We start from the raw sequence: 15,457 nt of genomic DNA, 5'->3' as shown, positions 1-15,457 counted from the left end.
CAAAGGCTTACATTTTTACCCTGATCATAGCAGTTTTGTACTATAACGTGTAGTGTGACTATTGCTTCTGTTGTACCTAAACCTCTCCTAAATCCAAACTGTGTCTCACTAATGAATTTCTCACATTTTTTGTGTAGCCTTTGATGGATGACTCTCAGAAATATGTTCAGAGAATGGGTCATAAGACTAATGAGTCTGCGATCTTCATATCTTTCCACATTCCTCTTCTTTGATAAGGGAATGAAAGTTGATAATAGCCATTCGGCAGGGTAATGGCCAGTGTCGTAAATTTTGTTAAACAGTTTGTGTAAGACTTTGATAACTTCTTCATCAAGGAGTTTAATAAGTTCGATTGGAATTTCATCAGGCCCTGTGGCTTTGTTGGTTTTTGAGTTTTTGATGTCTTTCTCAATTTCTTCTTTCATGATTGGAGGTCCTGTTAAATTGTTGTTCCTAGAAAATTCAACATTCGGTCTATCATCTGAAACGAGGTACTTAATGTAGTCTTCCCATACCTATTTCTTCTCAATGGTATCTAGAACTATTTTATTATTTTTGTTGGTTAATAAGGAGATGTTTTTTCTTCTATGTATCCAAGCAGTTTCTTTTAACTTTTATGTAAGTTAAAATCGTCATGTGAAGCTAGCAAGCTTTCAATTTCTTCACACTCATGTCGTAGTCATTCATTTTTTGCTGCTCTAATCTTTGATCTTATGAGTTTCTGGATAATATTGTACTTAGTTTGCTCTAACTGGGCTTTATACCTTTGCCATTCATCCATCAATGAAAGAATCTCATCAGTCATCCATTTCTGTTTTCAATCTCTTGTTTTATATCATATTTTTTCTTGAGCAGTGGTTAGCATGATTCTGTAAATTGTATTTTATCAACACACCTCTCATAACATTTTCATACAGGCACCAACGACATTGCTGTCATGTGCCCACATCACCTATCATCAACATCATCATGTTTGTAAGAAGATGAAAAGTGTCATTTCTGCAGATGATGCAAGTACATGAATACAGAATAGTACCAGTCCCACCAGTGAAAAGCCAGATGATAAAGATGAATGTTGACAATTATGAGTTATTTAAGAGGGAAGAAATTAGTTTATTTTGCTTATTTACATTAACTAATGCATTAAGAGACAATATTTACAAAATGGAACAGTATGATGTAAGATCAGGTGCATGCACTATTAAACTCTTCACATGGGGCACTTTCACAACTATTTTATATTACACGTAAGTTATTAATTAATGTTTTTCACTGTGTTTCTTTAAGCTTTCCCAACTGCCTATTGTTTTTGGATGTCCTAGATGTAAGGAGGATGGGGTTTTCAGGAACTGCATGTACCACACTGATTTGTAGTTGCAGGCAGCCAGCTGCCAAATTTATCACAATCTATGAGTGTTCTTATAATTTTATTTCAAATGTTCATGCAGTGACTGATGTTTACAGCCTGCAGGATGAACTGGTACTGTACACCTGGAGGAGATATTCAGGAAAATTTTATACAAAGAACATCAGATTAAGAGAGCTCTGAAGGTCAAAATGCAAGACCAACAAAAGTAAGAGGAAGAGGAAAGAGATGTAAACTCTATGGTCTTTCTTCCAGATGTGGGAAATGCATCTTGAAAAATGGTTGGAATCATGAAGAAGCATAAATTGGATGTGACTTTCCACCCATTAGCTAAGACAACAGTTTTCTGAGATCTGCAAAGGATGATCTGATTTTATTAACAGTAAATATCTATGAAAATACTTGTCACTATGATGAAGATTGTTTAGGACAAACCACAAATACTAGACACAGATGGTGCATTGAACGCTGACAGCACACTTGCCTTCTACAGTCCAGCAAATGTGTGGTGTCTGAACATTGTATTTCCACTGGGAATTGCACAGATTATGCAAGTGTCCAGATTTCACTCACAGTCTCATCCTATAGGGATTCAGTGGTCATGGAAACTGTGGCTATACAAGAAGCAGAGAACCTGCTCAGTCAAGATAAGGGCCTCCATCTCGACAATGAACGGAAACTCTCATTTCTTGGCTGCATTCCAAGAGGAATTTTTGTTCTGAATCTTTGCTGCCTGACATTCCAGTAACTACCATTTTAATAACTAATTCTTGAACTGATAAGTACCGATGATGTGCTGACTTGGTACTTACAAAATGATTACTTTCAAGGTATATGTTTTATCTATGGCTATTGGACCTGATCGGATACCAGTACAATTTGACACAGAGTATATGGAGAAACTTGCAACTCTTCTAGCAGCAGTATACTCATAAAATACCTAGATTGCATAATATTATATAACAAATCAAAAAATAAAATGATATGACTTGGTGTCCCTTAAACATCAATTGATTTAGTATTGCACCACTCTGTGATTGGTCTGTAGTGTGAAGTCATTTAAAAACTCCTTTCTGACTCATAAATATTGCTCCTTCTTGTGCCAGTGTGTTCTTTAACTACCAGGCTTATACCTTGCTGTCTTGGTGGTTTTTGCAGGCATATCTTACTTTTAACCTGTCCCATCCCCACACTACCTTTTGCCCCAAGGAAATGGGAATTATACAGTCAAGATTTTAGGACAACTGCTCTTGGTTAATATGATATTTGGGATCCTTCTTTTTTCCACACTAGTTTTTCCCACTGATTAATTGATGTTTATGGGACACCAAGTCATATCTTTTTACTTTTTGATTTGGTATATAACTTTATGCCCTCTAGGTATTTATGAGTATTCCTTGCAAGTTCTTTGCTAACTGTTATTCACTTAGTAATTTTTTGGCTGTTGGGTTTCACCACAGGCTGCATTTTTTGATGTTGTGACAACTAATTCAGATAAATCTTTATTTGTTTGTGCTTCTGATTTTGTATATTTTCTATTGTTTGGTCTTTTGTAATGTTTGGCAAGTTCTATCATAACTCTGTGATGTCAAAATAGTTAGTTTCGATTCTAACCAGTATATGTACATATTCTGCTTTGTTGTGTGTCATGTGCAACTTTCATTAATGCTGCAAACTGCATTTTGTTGGTTTTAAGGACTTTTATTATTGTGCTTCATTTTCTGTGATGTGAACTGTAGTATATCTTGATATACACTACACGTATACTCGTTTTTAACAAGCAGGGCCTGAAGGTGGCATTAACGAGATGCAGAAACTGATTGCCTAAATAAAATAACTTCTGAAAATATACAGCTGTTTGGTGACTTTCCTCTGGTAAATATCTGACCAGCCGTTGTCCCATATCCATGACGGGTCAACAGAGATACAGTGAGAAGGGTGGAGGAGTGGACTGTAGCTACTAGTCCAGCTTTTCTATATAAAAAAAGAAAGATGATGAGACTTACCAAAGAAAAGCGTTGGCAGGTTGATAGACACACAAACAAACACAAACATACACACAAAATTCAAGCTTTCGCAACAAACGGTTGCTTCATCAGGAAAGAGGGAAGGAGAGGGAAAGACGAAAGGATGTGGGTTTTAAGAGAGAGGGTAAGGAGTCATTCCAATCCCGGGAGCGGAAAGACTTACCTTAGGGGGAAAAAAGGACAGGTATACACTCGCACACACACACATATCCATCCGCATATACACAGACACAAGCAGACATTGATATACACTACATGTATACTCGTTTTTAACAAGCAGGGCCTGAAGGTGGCATTAACGAGAATCAGAAACTCATTGCCTAATGAAATGTCTGCTTGTGTCTGTGTATATGCAGATGGATATGTGTGTGTGTGCGCGAGTGTATACCTGTCCTTTTTTCCCCCCAAGGTAAGTCTTTCCGCTCCTGGGATGGAAATGACTCCTTACCCTCTCCCTTAAAACCCACATCCTTTCGTCTTTCCCTCTCCTTCCCTCTTTCCTGACGAAGCAACCGTTTGTTGCGAAAGCTCGAATTTTGTGTGTATGTTTGTGTTTGTTTGTGTGTCTATCGACCTGCCAGCGCTTTTGTTTGGTAAGTCTCATCTCTTTTTAGATATATTTTTCCCACGTGGAATGTTTCCCTCTCTTATATATATATATATATGTGTGTGTGTGTGTGTGTGTGCGTGCGAGAGAGAGAGAGAGAGAGAGAGAGAGAGAGAGAGAGAGAGAGAGAGGGTGTGTGTGTGTGGGGGGGGGGGGGGGGGGCTATTTTAACTATTCTAATCAGTGATTTTTCTGGGCTTTATATGTGATTGAAAGTGGTTGTTTAAATACCTAAGACACCTGAAGACAAGACCCTTGAAGTTACTGAATGTCGTTAAGTTCTTTGGTCACAAATCTCGAGAACCAGACAGGGCATGTCTACTCCAGTTTCATGAGGCTTTCATGAAATCCCAGCTAGATCATGGGTGAGCAATTTATGGATCCAAAAGACCTAAATATCTCAAGATTATTGATGCTGATGATCATGAAGGGATTAGGCTGGTCACAGGTGCCTACAGGACCAGTCTCATATCCAACCTCTGCACTGAGGTTGAGTAGTCACTGTCTGTCAGTAGCTTCTCATTGTGAGCCACACATACAGATTTCTTGCTGTTCCAACATTTGTTCTGCCATTGAATCAATTTTTATAAATCATCTGTGTGTGATGAGCTCATGTGAAAAGCACACAAAGCATTACTAAATGGCATTTGTTGTGAGATAAATATTATTCCCAACACAGTGTTTTAGTCGACGGCCATCATGGTTACTGTAAAGACCCAAAACCTTACTTCAGATTTATTGAACTAAAGGAGACTTGGTAGGTTAAGAAATTTTGTAATTCTACATTTTATGAAATTTTAAATGTGCATCACAAATATAAGATTAATTTCAAAGATGGGCACAAGTAAGGGAACTATCTTGTCTGTTCTATCATTTCACCTAATCACAATCTCAAGACTTGTTTAACACATGAATTTACCATATCTGACATTAAATGCAGCCATGACAGCAATGGTACAGATGAGACATACTTGTCCAGAAAAATTCTTCATCTCCTCCAAATTCTTGAGTGCTCTTTACTATACACAGCACATGTAGCCATAAGATAAAATACTGGAAGATATCCAAGACATCTTTCTCTGACTACAAAAGCTGAGAAAGGGGTGTTGTTCTGCAGGGTACTATGGTTCATGGGAAATCACAGAAATGAATTGGCAGATGTATCAAACAAGAAAGCACGCAGTGATAAACCAGTAATTCAGTGTGTTGTTTTTCTGCATGTTATCAAATCTTTGTTAAGGTAAAATGGCATGAGCCAGTGGTAAGAAAATTGCCTGAGATTGACAAACAATGAAGTGTTTTTAATTCCATCAGCTAATCGTAGTATACTTTGTTCCAGGTATTCATATAAAATAAGCCCATTGTAGTTCCTTTACAGATAGGACACAGCCTATTGTACACAACTTCCTGTTCCAACTAGAGGAAGTTAAAATGGGTGATTTATGCAGTGCAGAAATTTCAGTACACCACATTGTAATAAATTATATTCTATACTGAAAAAAAGAGGACTGTTTTAGGAGTTGAAGAGACACATGTGGTACAATTTTTAAGGTTTTTTTCGAGTTCTGTTCTGCTTCATGAGCAATTTTTTGCTTTCTTTGTTACTATAGCCAGGTTTTCAGCATGTTTTAAAAAATGAGTATGTTTACAGTTTGAGCGACAGTGAGAATACACTGATGTATAGAAGTAAAAATAGAATATTAGGGAGAGCCATTGAAGCTGAGGTTGTGCGTTACACTTCTAAGAGTTTGATATGCTTTAAATGTATTTGGTTCAAACACACAAAAATCTCAAATGCTTACTTTTGATTTCCACACTGCTCCATCAGTTGTTTTTTGTATGATTTCATTTCCCAACATTTTAAAGCATGTGAAAGTGATATATCATTAATCTTTATTGACAGCCAGTCTCTCTTCAGGAGGACAGAATGTGAAATGCATGATGGTGCAAACACAGCACTGTAACAAAAGGTCAAAAGAAAAGTCATCAAAACACATACTCACACATCTTAAAAACCAACATAAATATCAAGTACAATAATGAAAATGCACTTTATTTCATAACAAAAGGTCTTTCAGCTTGCAGACAAAAAGAGAAAGAGACAGCCTGATACACAATTGGAAACAGTAGGCTTGATCTTCATGTACTGTAGGAGAAGTATTGCTTGAACTCCACAGTATCAAGTGAATTCGTCTGTAGCTGTAGCATTAGGCGGGCATTTTTTTCCTTAGTTATATTTCCTTAACAGTTTGTCTACAGCCTCAAAAGAACAGTAATACAGACCACTCAATCTTTTGATATGGGTAGCAGCTCAGGCACACTGTTCACTGCTGACTAATGAGCTGCACCATGATGTCACTTTCATTATGTATCGGCATGCATATTCAAATACAGAGATATGTAAACAGACAGAATAAGGAGCTGCAGTTGGCAACGCCTATATAAGACAAGTGCTACTGATGGGCTACCAAGATTTAAGTCAGTCTGAATGTGGTGTTATAGTCAGCATATGAGTGATGGGACACAGCATCTCCAAGGTAGCGATGAAGTGGGGATTCTCCCACATGACCATTTCATGAGTGTACCGTGAATATCAGGAATCTGATAAAACATAAAAATCTCTGACATCACTGTGGCCAGAAAAAGATCCTGCAATAATGGGACCAACGACAACTGAAGAGAATCCTCCAATGTGACAGAAGTGCAACCCTTCCACAAATCGCTGCAAATTTCAACACTGGGCCATCAATGGCTGAAATCCTACTCATCTAACAAAAAGCAATGAGTTAGCATTTCTTCAAATGGTGCATATTATTTTTCTGACTGGAAAATCTCAGGGAGTTCCATAAGGCTCCATGTTAGGCCCAGTCCTATTTCTCTTTTATGTTAATGACTTAACATTAAATATCAGCTCCCCATCAGTTCTGTTCACAGATGATACTTCTGTTTTAGTTGAAGATCAGGATTCAGAAAAAATTCCCAAAACTGTGATCAGTCCCCTCAGTATCTTAGAAACTTGGTTTCAGCTAAATGGATTGAATCTAAACATATTTAAGACTCATGTGATGCAGTTCAAAACCAAACAGTGAAAATGTGAGCAGATTAAGATTGTACACAACAACCAAGGTATAGAAGAAGTTGACTCAGTCTAATTCTTAGATTTAAATGCAGATAAAAATTTGAGCTGGCAGGCACACATTGAATATCTGACAAACAAACTAAGCAGCTTTGCATTTGCAATGCAAATATTATCAACTACAACTAACATGGGCACACCAAAAGTAGCATATACAAGCTACTTCGAATCCATTATTAGGTATGGTATTATTTTTTTGGGGTAACTCAACAAACATAGTGCGGATACTAAAAGTACAGAAAAAAACCATTCGAAATATGTGCACTGTAAATCACAAAAAACCATGTCGACCATTATTTAGAGAACTTAAAATATTAACTCTGCCATCCTTATACATATACTATATTATTATATTTTTGTACACCAGACATGAATTATTTCAGGGAAACCGTTTTGTCCATACACAAGATACTAGAAACAAAGAAAATTTTATACTCCCCAACCACCACCTCAGACTGTATGCCCAGGGATCTCAGTACATGGGAATGAAAATTTGTAATAAATTAAGAGGGAACAAGTTGATGCAGATGAATTTATGTTCACTTAAAAGAAAGCTATTGAGGTTCTGACACCGAAGTGTTATTACTAAGTGGATGAATTCATGCTGGACAGACTGGAAATTTGAACTGGATACAATGTGTTACACATTTCAAGAAATATCTTTGTTGTTGTTGTTGTGGTCTTCAGTCCTGAGACTGGTTTGATGCAGCTCTCCATGCTACTCTATCCTGTGCAAGCTTCTTCATCTCCCAGTACCTACTGCAACCTACATCCTTCTGAATCTGCTTAGTGTATTCATCTCTTGGTCTCCCCCTACGATTTTTACCCTCCACGCTGCCCTCCAATACTAAATTGGTGATCCCTTGATGTTATTATTTATTAGAGTGCTATTATTTATTAATGTAAAAATCATTGTAACTGTTTTATAAATTTTTGACATGTCTCCTGTACAATGAAACATCATTGATATGGGCTTTTAGAGCCAAAAGCCCACTCATGTACCCTTCATGACTGCATGACACGAAGATTTACACCTCACCTGGGCCCGTCAACACTGACATTGGACTGCTGATGACTGGGAACATGTTGCCTGGTTGGATGAGTCTCATTTCAAATTGTATCAAGTGGATGGACGTGGATGGGTATGGAGACAATCTCACAAATCCATGGACCTTGCATGTCAGTGGGGGACTGTTCAAGTTGGTGGAGACTGTGTAATGGTGTGGGGCATGTGTAGTTGGAGTGATATGGAATCACTGATATATCTAGACGCAACTCTGATAGGTGACATGTATGTAAGCATCCTGTCTGATCACCTGCATCCATTGATGTACATTGTGCATCCCGGCAGAGTTGAGTAATTCCAGCAGGACAATGTGACACCCCACACGTCAAGAATTGCTACAGAATGGCTCCAGGAACACTCTTCTGATTTTAAACACTTCCACTGTCCACCAAACACCCCAGATATGAACATTATTGATCATATCTGGGATGCCTTGCAATGTGCCGTTCAGAAGAGATCTCCATCCCTCGTACTCTTACGAATCTTATAGGCAGCCCCTCAAGATTCATGATTTCAATTGTCTCCAGCATTACTTCAGACATTAGTCAAGTCCATACCATGTCATGTTGCGGCACTTCTGTGTACTCGTAGGGGCCCTACATGGTATTAGGCAAGTGTACCAGCTTCTTTGGCTCTTCAGTGTATAAGATGCGCCAAATTCAAAATTTACTTGAGATATTGTAAGTATACAAAGCCTTAATTTGTCTTTTATGCTGCCAAGGATATGTCTTGTTATTGCAAATGGAAGCAAAACTCTACAATCGGGCCCTGAAGACTATGTGATAGTTGACTGACCACTGTATCAACCTGTCCTTCACCAATGGATGCAATATGGAGAGGCATGGGGACAACACAATACACACATGGTTGCTGTCAATGTTCTGATCTCAGAGCTGCTAGTTTTCAATCAGATGGCTCCTCAGCTGTCATCACAATGTTGAGTGCTCCCGTCCAGTGCTCTGACCAAGAAAAAATGCCTGGTGGTATTGTAAATCAAACCTGGAACCTCACATGAGGGTTTTTCACATTGACCACTCGGCTATGGAGGCAGACATTATTGAAGACTTTGTATATTTCTTAGCCAGAGGCAAGACAATTCTTGTGCAGTGTGCATCAAGTTAGGGGCACATTATTCTGTTCTCTTACTCCAGTAGTGAAGCAGTTCCTTAGTTCTCTCACTGTTTACTTAACATCTATTCTTGTTTTCTATCCAAATGTGTTGGTTAACCAGGATCTTGATTAATTCTATATTTTGTCATTGTTCCAAAGAGTGTTTGTTGGCCACATCCTAACTACTACAATGTTTGAAAAGTAGAGATCTCTTTTTTATCAGATATTGTAGCTAACAGAGATCCTCTGATTTGATTTCCTACTTTATAGTGTAGAATTAGCAAACTACTAATCCTAGAGGAGTATAAGCTGGAACAGAATTTATAATAACAAATATGATGAGGGCCATCTCTTGGAATTGTAACCTATAAATGAAAAAGTCAGCAGACTGGGAACAGAAGGGAAATTCAGGAATATAATGATGAAAATGGAATATATGTCAACATATGAAGCAAAAGAGGAATAAAAGAACAGTTTTATGGAGACCTTGAAAGCTCCTATAGTAAATGGCAAAACTATTACCTGTTCCTTTTTAAGTGAGAATTCAATGCAAAGACTGGGTAAAATAAACATGGCAGAATGTCAGGAAAATATGCATTAAACAAAGAAAGTACAAAGGATGAATCTGTGATACATCAGTCTTGTTAGAAATCATTTATTCAGGAAGAGGACCTGCTTTTCAAACATAAGGATACATCTTAAAATACCATAGTTGCTTGTTACTGGAGTAATTTACAAAATAGATCATATGTTAGTAAAAGGACAGCATTCATTACCAATTATAGATATACAAGCTATAGGAGTTCCAAACTGTGATTCAGACTACTATGCTGTAAGAGCAATAAAGAGAGAGAGGTTGGCTATAATGAAGAAAACTAGAGTGGTAAAAAAGTAAACTGCAGCAAAGAAAAAAGTAAATCACCCTGAAACACATATCCCATAAACAGAAAACAAAAATTATAGGAGACAAATATAGGTGGAACAAGATCCAGAAATTAAGGAAAGAGGCAACAGAAGAAACAATTGGTATTAGAAGAAAGGAAAAAAAAACAAATGGTTTGATGATGAATTGATAAATCTACACTAATGATAGAGGATGGAAATATAACATGGCAAAGTGATGTACGGAGAGACAAGAAGAAATGTCAAGGTATGTAAGGAATTAAGACCAAGTGCCCACTGAATATGCAAGAAAAAGAAAAAAAAGAATGGATGAAAGTGACATTTCAAGAAAGAAGAACTAAAGGAACTGAATGAAATGAGAAAATTATCAGATGATAGGTCATATGAGGAAAGAAATTCAACCAACAAGTAAAAATAGAAGTGGTGGGATATTTAAACACAAAATATATATTTTAAAGACATGGATGGAATATTTTTAAGGTATACTGAATATCAACACAAATCAAATATCAAGAGACCTGCATGAACAGGAGGAGAATATGGAGGCAAGTGAATTTGACAGAAATGAAGCAAAACAACCAACAATGCAAGAGATGGAATCAGTAATATATAAATTGGATATAGCTGTGTGTTGGACTAAGATGAGGTAGTGTCAGAACTTTTAAGCAATGGTAATCAACAACTAATAGATGAAATCTGCACATGAAATGCCTAAATCTTTAACAATGCCATTGAGTTAAAAAGGGTGACAGTCTCTCTGGCATCCTATTTAACTTAGCATTGCTCAGTCAATAAATGAAGATAAAAGCAGTACAACAGAGATTAAATCCAGTCCTCCACGTAAATACACAGGAGGTATTTTAACTGTCAGAAGAGACCCTTAAAATGAAGTAATTATAGCAGGAGGAGGACAAATCTGACTTACTGTAAATGAAAATAAGATAAAATACATGATAATATCCACCACATGACCTGAAAAACTCTAAAAATTTTAAAGGTGTCACCCACTTTCTAACTATCTATGTGGCCATTTAATCAGTCATCATAATATGAGACAATGCATCAGAGTAAAAGATACAAGCAGGAAAATTTCAGCAGGATAATGTGACACCCCATGCATCCAGAATTGCCACAGAGTGGCTCCAGGAACATTCTTCTCAATTTAAGCACTTCCACTGTCCACCAAACACCCCAGACATTAACATTGTTGAGTATATCTGGGATGCCTTGAAATATGCTGTTCAGAAGAGATCTCCACCCCCTCATACTCTTATGGATTTATGGACAGCCCTGCAGGATTCATGGTGTCAATTTCATCCAGCACCACTTGAGACATTAGTCGAGCCCATGCCATATTATGTTGCTGCCCCTCACGATATTAGGCTGGTGTACCAGTTTCTTTGGATGTTCAGTGTAATAGTGTAGAACACTTAGATGAAACCCTGGTATTTTAGTAGCAATTTTTTCATGTGTAAATACAGTTCATATATATGACTTGGGTTTGAAGCAAAGTTTTTAAGTACATGTGATTTAATTGCCTGTTAGTCTTGTAACTTGTTGTTTTAACAATACACAGGGCATCGTTATGGACTCTTTCTGAACCAGATGGATTCCTTTCCCAGCAACTCTTCAAGTTAAAAGACATGTTATAGCCAGTGGAGGCATACACAGAAGCAGGAATGTAGACATAAAAAATTAATGTACAGCTACAACCTTGTTCCCAAAGCCAAATTTCTGACAGATTACGGGCGCTGATAACCTCACTGTTGTGTGCCCTAAAACACTAATCATCTGACAGATTAGCCCCAAATCAAAGCACCCTAACTGATGTAATTTTTATAAACTAGGACAAAAAAGATACTATCAATATAAGTGAACTTCTGAGTCATCTCACTGACAATAATGGGCAGAGATTTATTGTTAGTGAGAAGAATATTTTCATGTAGATCCAGAATCAAGTATCAGTTACAAGAACATGGTTCTTAGCAAGAACTAACAGTTCAGACTGAAAGCATTTTTATTGAGCACATAAGGAAGCATATACAGAACTGAACTGCCTGCCTCAGCAGAGATTGCCCCTACTTATATACATACAGAATGTTCTAACAAATTCCAATATTCTGCAAATATATAAGTCTATGAAACATGCATAATACACAAATATTAAATGATAAATAACTGAACCTGTGACCCATACATCACCAGCCAGTGAATACATCATGGCATACAATGTACAACAAGTGGCATTGATCCCATCCCTGCAAAACTGTGACTCACCATTTTGGACAGCTTACAGATTCTTGGATCTGAACATAATCATTAGTTCTTTGTATTATGGCAATCGTGAATCCTCACATCCTTATGGCAACTGTATGTTCAAGTGGAGTTACTTCCATCTTGGTACTGCAATCATTGGGCAGGTCTTTATGTTTCTATACTGGAAGCCTCTATCATATATCTGTATCTTAGAACTATGACAGGGCTTCATTCAAAGGACTTGGATGAAGTCTCTGCACTGTTGTCCCCTCAGTGTGGTATCATCATCCTTGACATAAGATGTGACACCTGATCTTCAACATAGCTTTCAGTATGGAACAAAGCAGTGCTCAACTTTTTTTTCTTATAGCTCAACTTTCACAGGTGAAACAATATATACTCGGCTGTCTGGATTGTAGCTTACTGGTTAGTGTTTAGTTTTATAACATTCATGGTCCTAATTTTGGGTGTCCATGGTTCATATACATGCCAGCTGTCTTTTCTTCTTCAGTTCTTGTAATGAGCAGTTTGACTTAATCAAGGTGAGCATTGTCAGGCTGAAATGGAAACTAAGTAGCCATTGTTGTGAGATCCTCTTGAGCGTGAATGAGGAAAAATGTGAGACCTGTTACATATTTCATTTTCTATGCTGTATGCAATGTCATGACAGGCAGTATCATTTCCTAATCTCTGTGTTATCTCTATATAACCTGAAGGCATATCACCTGTCTTATTAATAGCAATTTCCATGAGGCCATTCACCAGGAGGTGATAGACAGATATCATTCTCTACAAAATGCATTTTGAAATCACTCCTAACACCAGTCTTGACTCTGACACTTTTACACAATGAAAGATCATTCGTTCCACAAGGTACTCTATCTTTAAAATTATGTCTTCTGCTAGAGGTCAAATGAAGCCTGGTCAAATGGAGCAACTGCAAAAGCAAGAGGTACCAGGTGCCCTGGTATAATTGAGGCATATGCTTCCATTATTGGCTTTCCCTTTGGTGACTTACATACAGCATGACAGATGAAGACCTGGCCAATGATACCTGCTTCTGATTCTAGACAACTGGATGCTGGAGTGTTGTGAAAGTACTTCCATGTGGCTGGCCATTAGTTGTGACGTAGCAAGTTGGAACTATTCCCTTTGTTATGAATTCAATTCCTGTTAATAACTGATTTCATTCTCTTTTTCCCTTTGCTAATTTCTCAAATTTTGTAAATTCTCTAGGCAGTTTATACTTGAGAGGTGTTCGAATACTCCAAAATGTCAACTAAACTTTTTCCCAATTAGATTAATTATTCAAGATAACATTTTTGATGTGCTGATTCTAATGCTGTACTTAGTTTCACTGGGAAGTCAGTTAATGAAGTTATAACTAACTGAAAATCCCACCCCATTATGTAATGAGAAGAAGCTTATGAGCTTTGCATTTCTGGGCATTGTGATATCACTAATTATAAAGAGTGGCAGTTCAACTATCAAATAAAGTATTTCAAATTCTGTGAAACTAATTAATTCACAAAATAATTAATATTGAGTTTCAGAAGCAGCTACATTGTCCATGAAGATATGGGCTCTACACTTGTTAAATTCCAACCTTTGCCATTATATTTTCGTAATGCTAAATTTTATGCACAAGATGACATAGTTAACAAACTGATTAATTAAGAAATTTCCATAATCTACCATAATTTTCAATATAGAATTTGTGCTCATAAGTCAAGTGCTCTTAATATGGATGTATAAAATGTTTCCAAAAACTTTCCTAAATTCTTAAACCACCACATTTTTCACAAAAAAATTATCAGTACTTAAAGTCCATCCTAAATAGCAAAATCTAATGCAGCCATTTTTACAATTATTATGTAGTTCCCAGAATAATAATTTGTTCATGCAACAGTCTTTAAATAGTCAGCTGCCACTCAAAACTGGTAGTCTGCGCCCAATCCTGCTCGAGCTAACAAACAGGTAACACCTGTGTTAAGTTTTCTCCCAGTGTTTGCTCATGCAATAGCTATGCACAGTTCCTTTGTGAAAATATGTATCAGCATCTGCAAAAATTCAGTACTGTCAATGCCTAGAAACTTCCAAGTAATTTATGTAACTAAAGTTAATGAATATTGAATGAATTGTGTTGTGCTTGGTAGGAGGCTTGGACTAAAACTGTCCTTGCTGAGAGAGGTGACTTTCATTAATGACTGAACTAAGTGAACTACTGCAGTATTCTTCTATCTGTTGAATTATTGCAAGACAATATTGTATGTGAACTGTGATGTTAAGATTTGCATTCTGTGCCACACTTAACTACTTTGTTCAGTGGCGTTGTTAGAGCTACCATTGACTCTTGCACAATATTTTATTAACTTGTGTTCCAATGGCTTTACAATTTATTCAATGAACTCTGCCTCTGGCCTCTTGGTTTTTCATGAGTACTGACCTGATTTATATGCTGTTAATCTTATGAAGTTGAAAAACTGGTCTTTGTCCCAACAGTAGAACTTTGTGGACGTACATGTGTGGGAAAGTGAAATCAGAATTGTAGTGTTGTGTTCATTATTGAGAAAGCAGCAACTAGTACTATATACAAATTTGAGCTTACAACTAACATTTCACAAAAGAGCTGACAGAGAATAGGTCCTACAAAAATTGGGCTGGTGAACTTACAAAAAGCCAGCTGCTGTGGCCAAGCGGTTCCAGGTGCCTCAGTCCGGAACCGCGCAGCTGCTATGGTCGCAGGTTCGAATCCTGCCTTGGGCATGGATGTGTGTGATGTCCTTAGGTTAGTTAGGTTTAAGTAGTTATAAGTCTAGGGGACTGATGACCTCAGATGTTAAGTCCCATAGTGCTTAGAGCCATTTGAACCATTTGAATTTACAAAATGAGCTGGCTAGGAATGTGGATGACCATTTTAATCCCATTGGATCGTAATTCCTTTTATAAAATGCTGCAATACTCAGACTTCGTCTTTGTGAGCTTC

General features: G+C 37.2%; 1 protein-coding gene across 1 annotated transcript in view; it reads right to left on the bottom strand.

Moving 5' to 3' along the window:
- Window positions 1-15,457, bottom strand: part of LOC126184375 (palmitoleoyl-protein carboxylesterase NOTUM) — a 328,408-nt gene that overhangs the window by 47,083 nt on the left and 265,868 nt on the right. Inside the window, exon 11 of the mRNA XM_049926760.1 lies at window positions 5,803-5,958. Coding sequence (XP_049782717.1) covers window positions 5,803-5,958 — 156 coding nt within the window. The remainder of the gene's footprint in view (window positions 1-5,802; window positions 5,959-15,457) is intronic.

The sequence above is a fragment of the Schistocerca cancellata genome, chromosome 4 (assembly GCF_023864275.1).
Source record: "Schistocerca cancellata isolate TAMUIC-IGC-003103 chromosome 4, iqSchCanc2.1, whole genome shotgun sequence".
NCBI lineage: Eukaryota > Metazoa > Arthropoda > Insecta > Orthoptera > Acrididae > Schistocerca > Schistocerca cancellata.
The sequence above is the reverse complement of the archived record's forward strand: the minus strand, read 5'-3'. Positions and strand labels throughout refer to the sequence as shown.